The sequence below is a fragment of the Gorilla gorilla genome, chromosome 23, assembly GCF_029281585.2.
Source record: "Gorilla gorilla gorilla isolate KB3781 chromosome 23, NHGRI_mGorGor1-v2.1_pri, whole genome shotgun sequence".
Lineage (NCBI taxonomy): Eukaryota > Metazoa > Chordata > Mammalia > Primates > Hominidae > Gorilla > Gorilla gorilla.
Genome location: NC_086018.1, coordinates 26,718,893 through 26,732,083, shown reverse-complemented (window position 1 = coordinate 26,732,083; position 13,191 = coordinate 26,718,893). Strand labels below are relative to the sequence as shown.

The following is a 13,191-nucleotide window of genomic DNA, read 5'->3' as shown; positions in this document are numbered from 1 at the left end:
CAAAAAAAAAAAAGAAAGCAACTCCTGGGCCCCACTTCCAAGCTACTGAATTGGATTTTTAAAAGTTCCCCAGGTGCCTCCAATGCCCACTCCTTTCATCTCATTCCTTAGTTTCCAACTGGGACATCTGATTGTGAATAAGACTTATTACCTTATTAGTTTTAAAAATGAGAGTCAAAAGTGAATAAAAATGTCAACTGTTTGCTTGTCTTAATGAATTTGTTTTGTTTGTTTTATTGTCTTCTGTCCAAGTGCGTTTTCCCCCAGGAATGAACCCCTTGCCTTGCCTTTGTGTTTCAGGATGGAAGGGGGAGAGCTGTTTGACAAAGTGGTGGGGAATAAACGCCTGAAAGAAGCTACCTGCAAGCTCTATTTTTACCAGATGCTCTTGGCTGTGCAGGTAAAAGAAGCCCTCAATTCTGTTGACAGCTGACTTTTTTTTAGTTGAATTACTCCCTGAATTAGGCAGAAATCGAGGGACCGTGGATTAAAACTCAGAAGAGAATCTGTGTGTTTGCTGTTCTCTTCTTGGCAAAAATGTCCTACTCCTTTCACTGAGATGAAAAAGCTCTCACTGGCCAGGCGCGGTGGTTCATGCCCATAATCCCAGCACTTTGGGAGGCCAAGCGGGCGGATCACGAGGTCAAGAGATCAAAACCATCCTGACCAACATAGTGAAACCCCATCTCTACTAAAAATACAAAAATTAGCTGGGTGTAGTGTTGCGTGCCTGTAGTCCCAGTTACTTGGGAGGCTGAGGCAGGAGAATCACTTGAACTGGGAGGTGGAGGTTGCAGTGTGCTGAGATCATGCCACTGTGCTCCAGCCTGGGGACAGAGTGAGACTCCATCTCAAAAAAAAAAAAAAAAAAAAAGAAAAAAGAAAAAGCTCTGACTGTGTAGCTTAAGAGAAAGTAAGAAAGGGAATTAAAGAAATAAATAGACCAGGCATAGTGGCTCACGCCTGTAATCCCAGCACTTTGAGAGGCCAAGGCAGGAGGATCACTTGAGCCCAAGAGTTTAAGACCAGCCTGGGCAATATAGTGGGACCCCCATCTCTACAAAAAATAAAAATAGCCAGGCATGGTGGCGGGCACCTGTCGTCTTAGCCACTCTGGAGGCTGAGTTGGGAGGATGGCTTGAGCCTGGGAGGTTGAGGCTACAGTGAGCCACAGTCATGCCACTGCGCTCCAGTCTAGGCAACGGAATGAGGCTCTGTCTTTAAAAAAAGAGATAACATGGCCCTATGTCGCCTATCTTTAGCTTGGAGGTATTTCTGGAGGGGTCTTGATCATTAGTTCTTTAGTTCTGCTTGATCCTTGTAGAAGTCTCTCTTAACTCAGAGTGGGAGCTGGGCAGGTTCGAGGGCAGATCTGCAAGTTGTGATGATTGTGACAGATGGGTTGGTCCCCCATGGCTCAGAACTAGGTGTTTCCCTTCAGGTGCAGCATCCTGTTTGCTGCAGTGGGCGGGCCGGCAGGGCATGCACATAGCCATCTCTATTCAGTAGGTGTTAGATGAAAGAATAGCTGGTGGTGGCACTTGCTTTGAGGAACATCACCATTTCCCAGACCAAATGTGGTTGTGGCCATTCCCTTCCAGTCTCTTCTTGAAAACCCACTCCTTGCAGGAAATGCAGTGATTGGGAGCAATCCTTGTACAGAGTGAGGATCGAGAGAAATTTTTTTATGATTTATCTACCTAGGTTTGCCCTCCCTGGAGGTTTCACCAGATCCATTTCCCAGTAAAGGTTTTGCAAAAAATTTTTGTTCTAGCCCAGAGGGACGTCCAGAGAAGATTGAAGCCCATAAACACAAGTCTTTTAAATTTATTTTTATTTTATTTTATTTGTTTATTTTTTTTGAGACGATGTCTCACTGTGTCGCCCAGGCTGGAGTGCAATGGCATGATCTCGGCTCACTACAACCTCCACCTCCTGGGTTCAAGCGATTCTCCTGCCTCAGCCTACCCAGTAGCTGGGATTACAGGTGCCTGCCACCATGTCCAGCTAATTTTTTTGTTGTTGTTGTATTTTTAGTAGAGATAGGGTTTCACCATGTTGGCCAGGCTGTTCTGAAACTCCTGACCTCAAATGATCCGCCTGCCTTGAGCTCCCAAAGTGCTAGGATTACAGGCATGAGCCACCGTGCCCGCCCACAAGCCTTTTTAAAAAAAATTTAATTTTAATTTTAATTTTTGTGGGCACATAGTAGGTGTACATGTTTATGGGGTACAACGCAAGACCTTTTTAATGGTAGCTGTCACCTACTCAGTGTATTGCTCCCTTATTGGTTTATTCCATTTATTTATATTGAGTAACCAAGAATATTAACATGAATTGAGTACAGTTTGTGGATATGTGAAAATTTTGTTTCCTAAAAAAATATGGCCAGGCATGGTGGCTGATGCCTGTAATCCCAGCACTTTGGGAGGCTGAGGTGGGAAGGTCACTTTAGCCCAAGAGTTCCAGACCAGCTTGGGCAACATTGTGAGATCCCATCTCTACAAAAAAATAAAGAAGTTAGCTGGTCGAAGTGGCATGCGTTGTGCCTATGGTCCTAGCTACTCATGAGGCTGAGGTGGGAGGATCACTTGAGCTGAGGAGGTTGAGGCTGTAGTGAGCTAAGATGGTGCCACTGCACTTCAGCCTGGGGGACAGAGTGAGACCTTGTTTCAAGAAAAAAAAAAAAAGAGAAAAGAAAAGAAAAGAAATATGGCATAGTATGTTGGTGTTTGTTCATTTTTATATGCTATTTCAGACAATAGTTTTTTCAAAGACAAAGTCTTTGCATTGAGGAATAGGTTAACTCACATAAACAGATATATATTTGTATCACATAAATAGATATTTACAAATATATATTTGTATAGATTCCCTTTAAAAATATTCTCAAGACTGCAATAACCAAATATATCATTTTGGTGGAATTTTTGTGTTTATTTGGTATGTTCTCAAAACATTTTCTGTTACCCATTTGAATTTTTATTGAAATTGACACCTTACATTTCTGCCGTGTGAAGAGTTGTTTATTATCTTAAAGTGAAATGAAAGGTTAATTGTTCTAAGTTGCTTTTTTCATTTCCCTGCTTTTTAAAGATCTTCTCAAACAAATTTGTAAACTTTACCCCAACAGTTTTCTATGATTTTGGAGAATATGGTTGTGTGTATCACGGCTTACGGTTTCACCCAGCTGTGAGATGTATGTGTTGGTAACTTTGATTCTACTTAAGTATCTACTGCATGAATCTGAGGGTCATGCCTGCCTTTCTGTGTAGTACCTTCATGAAAACGGTATTATACACCGTGACTTAAAGCCAGAGAATGTTCTACTGTCATCTCAAGAAGAGGACTGTCTTATAAAGGTAAGAAATTGGCATTCTGTATGTGGCTATTCCTGTAGATTCTTGTTCAGAAACTTTTAATTCCTCAAATAAAAAGTGGGAGCGTAAAAAGGATGAGAATCTGACCCTTTCACTGTTACCAATTATTTTAGAGATCAGGTGATACTGCTCTTATCCAGATTCGAATGAGCATTTATTGAGCTCTGTTGTGTACAAGTGACCTTTGTGCTTAGAGAGAGAGGAGGGGTCTAAATGGACGAGTGGGCTGGGCATGGTGGCTCACACCTGTAATCCCAGCACTTTGGGAGGCCGAGGTGGGCAGATCACCTGAGGTCAGGAGTTTGAGACCAGCCTGGCCAACATGGCAAAAAATACAAAAATTTAGCTGGGCATGGTGGTGGGTGTCTGTAATCCCAGCTACTTGGGAGGCTGAGACACGAGAATCACTTGAACCTGGGAGGCAGAAGTTGCAGTGAGCTGAGATCGCACCACTGCACTGCAGCCTGTGCAAAAGGGCGAGACATCATCTCAGAATAGGTGAATGAATGAATGAGTAATCACATGCGCTGCCTTTCCCTGTTTCTCAAGTCTGGCATCACTTTAGAATCTCTTGTTAGGATTTATGACACCCAGGCTTTACCTCAGAAGCTGAGAGTGGCACTCAGGTATAAGCATGTGTTTCCAAGCTCCCCAGGTATTCCATAGCGCAGCCAAGTTTGAGACACTGGGGTCTAAGAACCATGTAGAACTAATTAGAATCCTGAAGTGTCTGTGATAAAGATAATAAGCTTTTTGTAAGATTACAGAGGACATAGGTTAAGTTGGAAAGCCTGAGTGTTGAGATTCCTAGGCTCAGGAATTTTAATTTAAGCAAAATTAAATGTCCTAACTTGCAAAGACATGAATCTGTAAATTCCAGATTAATGGCAGGTGTGAATTGTACAATAGAAACTGATCTAGCCTACGTGTCTTCTTGGACTGGCAGACTATGTTAATCTTTTTATTTTATGGCAAGTTCAACATTATTCCCTTTTGTACTGAATTTTAGATTACTGATTTTGGGCACTCCAAGATTTTGGGAGAGACCTCTCTCATGAGAACCTTATGTGGAACCCCCACCTACTTGGCGCCTGAAGTTCTTGTTTCTGTTGGGACTGCTGGGTATAACCGTGCTGTGGACTGCTGGAGTTTAGGAGTTATTCTTTTTATCTGGTAAGAAATATTTTCATTGCTGCACAGACTGGTAGGAGGTGATTAGATGAAGTCACGAATGTGTCTTGCTCTGTTGTCCAGGCTGGCATGCAGTGGCTTGATCTTGGCTAACTGTAGCCTCTGCCTCCTGGGTCAAGTGATCCTCCCACCTCAGCCTCCTGAGTAGCTGGGACTACAGATGCACACCACCATGCCCAGCTAATTTTTCTATTTTTTGTAGTGATGGGGTTTTGCCATGTTGCCCAGGCTGGTCTCGAACTCCTGGGCTCAAGTGATCCTCCTGCCTCGGCCTCCCAAAGTGCTGGGATTACAAGCATGAGCCATTGTGCCCAGCCTAGCTCACTTTTTGACCATTGATTTAAAGAAAAATCTGACTTTTCATTATGCTGAAAAAGAAATCTTTATATCTGAATGCCACTGAGAATGCCACTTGATTTCTTTTCCTTTCTCTCTCTACCAATATTAAGCCTTAGTGGGTATCCACCTTTCTCTGAGCATAGGACTCAAGTGTCACTGAAGGATCAGATCACCAGTGGAAAATACAACTTCATTCCTGAAGTCTGGGCAGAAGTCTCAGAGAAAGGTATGGATATGAAAGGGTTAAGAATTTGTGGTATGCTAAAATGTGTATGTGCTGTGGTGGGAGTTTCTTCCCAAATTCCATGGTGTTTTCTCCTGTCAATTCTGTTCTTATTTTCTATTGTTAGTTTCACACCATTTGAGAGGCACTGGAAATTATTAAGAGCATGCACTCAGGTCCTGGGTCTGCTACTACTTAGCTGTGTGGCCTTAGGCAAGTTATTTAACCTCCATCTCCAATTTCTTTCTGTGTAAAGGGACCCTCAATAATCCCTACCTTAAAAGGTTTTTGTGAGGGTTAAGTATAATGTACACAAGTGCCTGGTACCTATTTTAGTGAGCAAAATAAATGCACTTGTAACTTTTTAGTTACAAGGTTTCCTTTGAGTAAGCAAGCATGTAAAAACTAGATGTCATTAGTTACCTTGTATTTTATAATTTATCCTGGCAACTTTAGTTCCCTGAAGAGAAAGTAGAAAATTAAATGTCAAATAACATAACATAGGTGATTGTGTTAAATGTCAGAATATTTAAGGAATAGTAATGTTGTAATATACAGGCCAGCGTGCATTTGTTGCTTGCTGGAGTAGCCAAGTTTTATTTCTGACAAGTCTGCAGTTCCAGGGAGCCTCTCCCTGGCTGAGTAACTGTCACCTATCCATCTGTAGATGTCAGAGAGAGTTTGCTGTGCATCCCAAGTATCTTAGAATTGGGTAGAAGTTTAGCTTTAATTAGTTCGACCTTGAGTCTAGCAACAAGAGAGGGAACAGGCAGTGAAGAGGTCGTGACTGACGTCCCAGCAGCAGGAGACAGGGAGTGTCATTATCATTCCTGGTCTTCTCACAGTACTCTGAATACAGAGAGTGAGGAAGATTAGGGGGCCCTGTCTGCTGACTCCGTAATGATCTCAGACCCTCTCTGCTCTTTCTGAATGGTGGCCTGTTAATTCTGGCATACTCTTACTGATAATATATTTATCCTTTTCACTGTGATTTGCCCAATTGTTGCTTTAGCTCTGGACCTTGTCAAGAAGTTGTTGGTAGTGGATCCAAAGGCACGTTTTACGACAGAAGAAGCCTTAAGACACCCGTGGCTTCAGGTGGGTGTGGGACAGTGCCTGCTAGCATAAAATGCATGGGAAGCCCTGCTGCCTGAGAGACACGAGACAGAGGACAGAAACATGTTTACTTTGTTGAGTCTGTTTAATCTAATTGTTTTAGATGTATGGGGGGTATCTTGGAGGATGGGTTACAACCTGTTTTATTTTTTTTTTTTGAGACAGGTTCTCGTTCTGTCACCCTGGCTGGAGTGCAGTGGCACGATCTCAGCTCACTGCAACCTCTGCCCCCCAGGTTCAAGTGATTCTCCTGCCTCAGCCTCCCAAGTAGCTGGGATTACAGGTGCATGCTGCCATGCCCAGCTACTTTTTGTATTTTTTGTAGAGATGGGGTTTCGCCGTGCTGGCCAGGCTACAACCTTTTTGATATTACTCATGGCTGTTGGATGTACACGCTCACTTTATGTCCTGTTCTGGTTCCACTTGGCTGCCCCGAGTCTCCTGTTTGGCCTGTGTTCTTTTGAGTGCTTGTTCTGGCTCTACCCCCAGCCATGTCCACCGCTCTTCATAGGTGGGGTGCATTCCAGCCATCTTCAACCTTAAATCAGGGAAGCGGGGGAGGGGGAGGAGGACAGCCTCCCTGGGGAGAATCCAGCTATTTCTCAAGCCCAAGTGACTGGGTATAAAGGGTCCCAGTGCTTGTTCATTCAGGTGAGTAAATGTGTCCTTAATGAAGGCTGTCACCTGCACCTTTCATCTGTATTACCGCTGTGCTCCTGCTAGGGGTTGGGGCTGCCATTTTTAAATGCTGACCTCATTTGGAACTGCCAAGAGTTGGGAGTACGTTGTGGCTTTGCTGGGTTAATCTTTAGTTTTGGAATTAGCCACGACATTGGGCAGGTTTTTCTGATAGATGTCTGGTCTTCTGTAACGAGCAGTTCCATTCAGCACAGACATGCCCCTTTCTATTAATTTTCTTTTGGTTTGTGTATTAGTCTGTTCTCACACTGCTATAAAGAACTGCCCAAGACTGGGTAATTTATAAAGAAAAGAGGTTTAATTGACTCACAGCTCCACATGGCTGGGGAGGCCTCAGGAAACTTATAATCATGGTGGAAGGGGAAGAAGGCATGTCTTAATGGCAGCAGGTGAGAGAGCTTGTGAAGGAAGTGAAGGGCGAAGAGCCTCTTATGAAACTGTCAGATCTCATGAGAACTCACTCACTATCACGAGAATAGCCTGGGGGAAACTGCCCCCATGAGCCAATCACCTCTCAACAGGTCCCTTTCTCAACACCTGGGGATTACAATTTGAGATGAGATTTGGGTAGGGACACAAAGCCAAACTGTATCAATCCGTTTTCTGTGGAGATGGGGGACAGAACTGGTAGCTTGAGCTAGAGGCTGTTACTTGAGCTAAATGCTGTTTCTCTGGGGATTACTGGTCCAGGAACTCCTTGGGCAATCCAGCCTCCGACCCCTACTTCTGGGACTCTGGGAAGACTGTCCCTGTTCTCTGTTCCAATCCTCTACACCTAACAGTTTTGCTCAGGCCAGCTCAGGTTGAGAACAACAAAAACTTAAAAAAAAAAAAAAAAAAAAAAGACATATATGTGTTTGGATGTTGCCCTGGAAACTACAGTCTCCCCAGAAGAAATCTGTCAGACGATTTAGCATTTAATAGACCACACAGATTTGAAACAGTGGGACCCTGGAGGAAAGGGGTTTGGAAACAAAGGGTGCCTTTGCATGTGGGGATTTTAATTTTGATGAAAAAGAGAAACATGTCTTTTGGCTCTTTTCATGTGTCCTAATAGGGAAACTCTTGGGTCTAAATGTAGAGGTACAGGAGCTGTGTTCATCTCTAATAAAAAAATAGAGCTGACCAGTTGAGCCTGGGAACAGGGTTTGCATCTGCCTGAAATTTATGAGCAAGCGTAGTCTATTTTTCTTGTACTTCTTTGTGTCAAAGAAAACTTATTAACAACCAAGGAGAAGGTGAAGTTCAACTCTGTTGCAGGATCTCCCTGGAATACTCTTTTAGCCACCTTTTGTTTTTGCAGTAAAAGGAGGAATGAGCATTGAATGAAGACAAGGATGAAGACTGACCATCTAAAGCATCTGTTAGTGATAGTTTGGGTTTTATTTTGGGAAAATTCAGTGTTTTTGAAAAAACCAAATGGTTTTGTGGGTCTGGCGCTGAACTGAGTGTTGGGAATGTGGATTCTTGTCTCTGTTTTGTCATTAACAGAGTGCCCAGTTTTGGGAGCATCCCTTACATCTACACTCTGCCTCATATTTACTGCCTGAAATAGAGGATTTCTTCTGTTTACTTTCAAGGGATATTCTAATTTAATTTTTATTTACTGTTGGAGACAAGGTCTTCTTCTGTTGCCTAAACTGGAGTGCACTGGTGCAATTATAGCTCACTGCAGCCTTGATCTCCTGGCCTTAAGGGATCCTCCCGCCTCAGCCTCACAAAGTGCTTGGATAATAGGCACGAGCCACTGTTCCTGGCTAATTTAATATTTTGGAATAATTGTAGACATCATGAAGAAAATCAATGTTTATTTATTTATTTCCTTTTTTGAGATGGAGTCTTGCTTTTGTCTACCAGGCTGGAGTGCAATGGTGTGATTTCAGCTCACTGCAACCTCCACCTCTGGGTTCAAGTGATTCTCCTGCATCAGCCTCCCAAGTGGCTGGGATTACAGGTGCCTGCCACCATCCCAGCTCATTTTTGTATTTTTAGTAGAGATGGGGTTTCACCATGTTGGTCAGACTGGTCTCGAACTCCTGACCTCAGGTTATCTACCCACCTTGGCCTCCCAAAGTGCTGGGATTCCAGGCATGAGCCACTGTGCCTGACCTGATTACTTGTTTTAAATATAGGCCTGATTAGGCTTGTGACCACTCTGTTTGGCTTCACTGAAGGGCTGCCAAGAGATGGACTTTTGAGAGTGACACTGCAAGACAATTGAGATCCTAAGTAAGGCCGTGAGAGGGTGCGGAGTGGAATCCAGATGAGCTTGCTGCTGTCAAATGGCAATGGGGAGCTACACTGAGAAACTCAAAACAGAGTGACCTCAAGTGATCTGCCCTGCCTTGGCCTCCCAAAGTGCTGGGATTACAGGCGTGAGCCACTGTGCCTGGTCCTTCTTTCCTTCTTTCTTTCTTCCTCCTTCCTTCCCCCTCCCCTCTCCTCCATGCCTTTCCCCTCCCTTCTTTCGTCCCCCCTCCCCTTTTTCCTTCCTTGCTTCTTTCCTTTCTTCCTTCCTCAGGGTCTTGCTCTCTCACCTAGGCTGGAGTGCAGTGGCATGATCACTGCACCATGTCTTTCAGGCTCAAGTGATCCTCCTGCCCCAGCCTCCCAAGTAGCTGAGACTACAGGTGCATGCCACCATGTCTGGCTAATTTAAATTTTTTTTTTTTTTTTTGGAGACAGTGTTGTACTCTTTTGCCCAGGCTGCAGTGCAGTGGTGTGATCCTGGCTTACTGCAACCTCCGCCTCTTGAGTTCAAGCGATTCTCCTGCCTCAGCCTCCTGAGTAGCTGGGATTACAGGTGTGCGCTACCATGCCCTGCTTATTTTGTATTTTTAGTAGAGACGGGGTTTCACCATGTTAGCCAGGCTGATCTCAAACTTCCGACCTCAGGCGATTCGCCTGCCTTGGCCTCCCAAAGTGCTGGGATTACAGGCGTGAGCCTCCGTGCCTGGCCTAATTTTTAATTTTTTTTGTAGTGACGAAGTCCCACTATGTTGCCCAGGCTGGTCTCAAATTCCTGGCCTCAAGCAATTCTCCCACCTTGGCCTCCCAAAGTGCTGGGATTATAGGCGTGAGCCACCATGCCCAACCTACTGTTGTAAAATTTCCATATCCATCAAATTGCCAAATGGTGGAGGACTTTACTGTATCCTCTCCCTTTCCCCACTGTGGTACGCTTGGCTCAGTGGGAGGAGGGGCTGGAGTTGGGTGGGAAAGTACATGAGGCATTGGAATCAGATAACTCTGGGTCTGTATTCTGCACATGCCACCTGTGAGTGGCTGAGCTGGGCTTCTGGCCAGCACTCAAAGGCCACATTCCTAGTTATAGATGTTCCTTTCACCTTGCTGAAGATGGGGAGAGCTGCACCAGACCACCTCTCAGGGTTTCCTAATGCAAATCCTTGAACCCTGCAGAAGTGAGCATCCAGAGAGGTGGGAGCTACTCGTATACACACTGTCTGTGCCCTCCTCATCTCCCGCTCCTGCAGCATGAAACACCTCACCTCCCGCTCCTGCAGCAGAAACAAAATGCTTGGTTCTGTTTATTGTCTCCCTTTCTCATTAGACCTGAGCTCTGTGATATTGTGGGCTTAAGTACTTCTGAAAATTTGTATGGCATCTGCTGGGTGAATTTTCCTAGGGTGCTGGGCTGGTTGTTAGGACAGTCTGGGTGACTGGCCTCATTCATGGCAGGGGCAGCAGGTGGAGAGTGGTCCGGGAAGGATTTGAGGAGCTGCACGGAGTCAGGCCCAGCCTCTGGCCTCCTGATTGCCACCTTTCTCAGGACCTTGGATACTAATTCAGAAACTCTTGACTGCTGGAGGCTGTGATTGACCCACTGAGAGCTTTTAGGCATGTGGATGTGAGTCAGCCAGGATTGATGGAGCATTGACTGCTAATTAGACTCCTCTGGGAAGGTAGAGGGGGGCAAAACATAATGCCTTCGCTGTGGGAGCTTCATCAAGGGGATGATTCTTGGACGGACATTTTTTCCTCCCTCTTTCCACAGGGGCGTGCTAGCCCTGTCGTTCTAGGAGTTTATTATCCTTCACACACAGCTACTTATGTTTTTAATTCCCTCACAGGATGAAGACATGAAGAGAAAGTTTCAAGATCTTCTGTCTGAGGAAAATGAATCCACAGCTCTACCCCAGTTTCTAGCCCAGGTATTCGTATTCCTGATGATCACTAAATGTAGTCTGGGCTTAAGGAGCTGATAAGCAGAGATGATGAAATTCAAGATTTTCCTGAGTAGCAATTGCTTAACATTGTTTCAGTTATAATGTAGTAGAAACTCTGTTTTAACTTGATTCACTCCAGCACCCTTAGATTTAAAAATGCAGGATATGTTTAATATCTAACACATAATAGACAGATAAGCACAGCTAGGGATTGTCATCCAAAAGGTCACCTGCAAGGCAATTTTGAAAGACTCTATTAGAGGCCCAAATATAAATTTGTTGAAAAAATTAAAATTTGGGTCAGTAGTTGATTCCTTGATTACAATTTTATTCTTTAAAATTCTTTGTGAATATAAGTTAATTCCAGTCCTGCTTTTTTGTTGTTGTTGTTGTTGTTGAATGGTAGCTGTCCTTTTTCCCACTGTTTCCTCCCCCCGATTTTTTTTTTCTTGAAACAGAGTCTTGGTTTGTCACTCAGGCCGGAGTGCAGTGGTGCAATCTCAGCTCATTGCAACCTCTGCCTCCTGGGTTCAAGCAGTTCTCCTGCCTCAGTCTCCCGAGTATCTGGGACTACAGGTGTCCGCCACTGTGCCCAGCTAATTTTTGAATTTTTAGGTGAGATGGGGTTTTGCCATGTTGGTCAGGCTTGTCTCGAACTTTTGACCTGAAGCGATCTGCCCACCTTGGCCTCCCAAAGTGCTGGGATTACAGGTGTGAGTCACCGCACCCAGCCTTCCTCCCAATTTTATATATGGGAAAACAACTAAGGCACAAAGGTTATCTTCCCGCAAAAGACCAAGACTTGGGGCTTCAACTGAGAGGTATTGTAGTCCTTTTAAACTTGATATTTAGAAGAGGATGATCAAGAGGAAGTTGGTTATGCTACTTGCTTTCAGTATACGTCGTTCAGAGGTCAGAAGCCATAAGGGAGAGAAATATCTATTAGATAAGCATGTCTGAGTTGCGGGCTGTGGTGAGGACTCAGTTGTCAATGATGACAACCAGTAATTTTTGGTTCTAGAATTTCACATCAAATGCCCCCACTTTACTGGAAGTATATTGAGGAACTTTGATAATCTTAAAGAAGCCAGTGATTTTCTTTTGAACATTTCTCCATTTTCCTTTATTTTCAGCCTTCTACTAGTCGAAAGCGGCCCCGTGAAGGGGAAGCCGAGGGTGCCGAGACCACAAAGCGCCCGGCTGTGTGTGCTGCTGTGTTGTGAACTCCGTGGTTTGAACATGAAAGAAATGTACCTTCTTTCACTCTGTCATCTTTCTTTTCTTTGAGTCTGTTTTTTTATAGTTTGTATTTTAATTATGGGAATAATTGCTTTTTCACAGTCACTGATGTACAATTAAAAACCTGATGGAACCTGGGCTTTGTGCCTCTGCTTGATAATCGGTTCTTTAGTTGAATGGCTTTATTATTTATTTATTTGAGATGGAGTCTCACTCTGTTGCCCAGCTGAATAAAGTGCAGTGGTGCAGGCTTGGCTCACTGCAACCTCTGCTTCCCAGGTTCAAGCGATTCTTGTGCCTCAGCCTCCTGAGTAGCTGGGGTTCCAGGTATGCGCCACCATGCCCAGTTAATTTTTATATATTTTGTAGAGACAGGGTTTTGCCATGATGACCAGCCTGGTCTTGAACTTCTGACCTCAGGTGATCCGTCTGCCTCAGTCTCTTAAAGTGCTGGGATTACACGCATGAGCCACTGCGCCTAGCCTGAATGGCTTTTTTATATTTAAAGTTGTTGTGTGCCTTTCATCTGGAGCTACACCTTGGCTATCACTAGGCAGGTTTCCCAGGATGTCACCCTGGTCTCAGCCTGTGAGAGCTGAATACAAATTCTAAGGGCCCCTTGGAAAGTTCCAGGGAAGGGAGCATAGCGAGGTTGGGGGTGGAGTTTGTAGAGACTGGCTGGCTGGCTGCTGACATCTTCATGAGAACAGCAGGTACCTTGGTGCATAATAACAGGCCAGGTTATATTCTCATCCTCGCCCTCATAAAGATACAGGTCTACAGTCTCTGAAACCTTTGGGCTAGATAAGTTGTGAAA

At 44.4% G+C, this 13,191-nt stretch overlaps 1 protein-coding gene across 6 annotated transcripts in view; it reads left to right on the top strand.

Moving 5' to 3' along the window:
* The window catches only part of CHEK2 (checkpoint kinase 2), a 54,345-nt gene extending 41,833 nt beyond the window's left edge, over positions 1-12,512 (top strand). For all 6 annotated transcript variants that reach the window (XM_055374091.2, XM_031005586.3, XM_055374089.2 and 3 more), the window contains 7 exons: positions 301-400; positions 3,276-3,362; positions 4,390-4,553; positions 5,021-5,136; positions 6,146-6,231; positions 11,040-11,120; positions 12,269-12,512. In XM_055374091.2, coding sequence (XP_055230066.1) covers positions 301-400; positions 3,276-3,362; positions 4,390-4,553; positions 5,021-5,136; positions 6,146-6,231; positions 11,040-11,120; positions 12,269-12,358 — 724 coding nt within the window. In that variant the 3' untranslated portion in view covers positions 12,359-12,512. The remainder of the gene's footprint in view (positions 1-300; positions 401-3,275; positions 3,363-4,389; positions 4,554-5,020; positions 5,137-6,145; positions 6,232-11,039; positions 11,121-12,268) is intronic.
* The last annotated feature ends 679 nt before the right edge of the window (positions 12,513-13,191 follow it).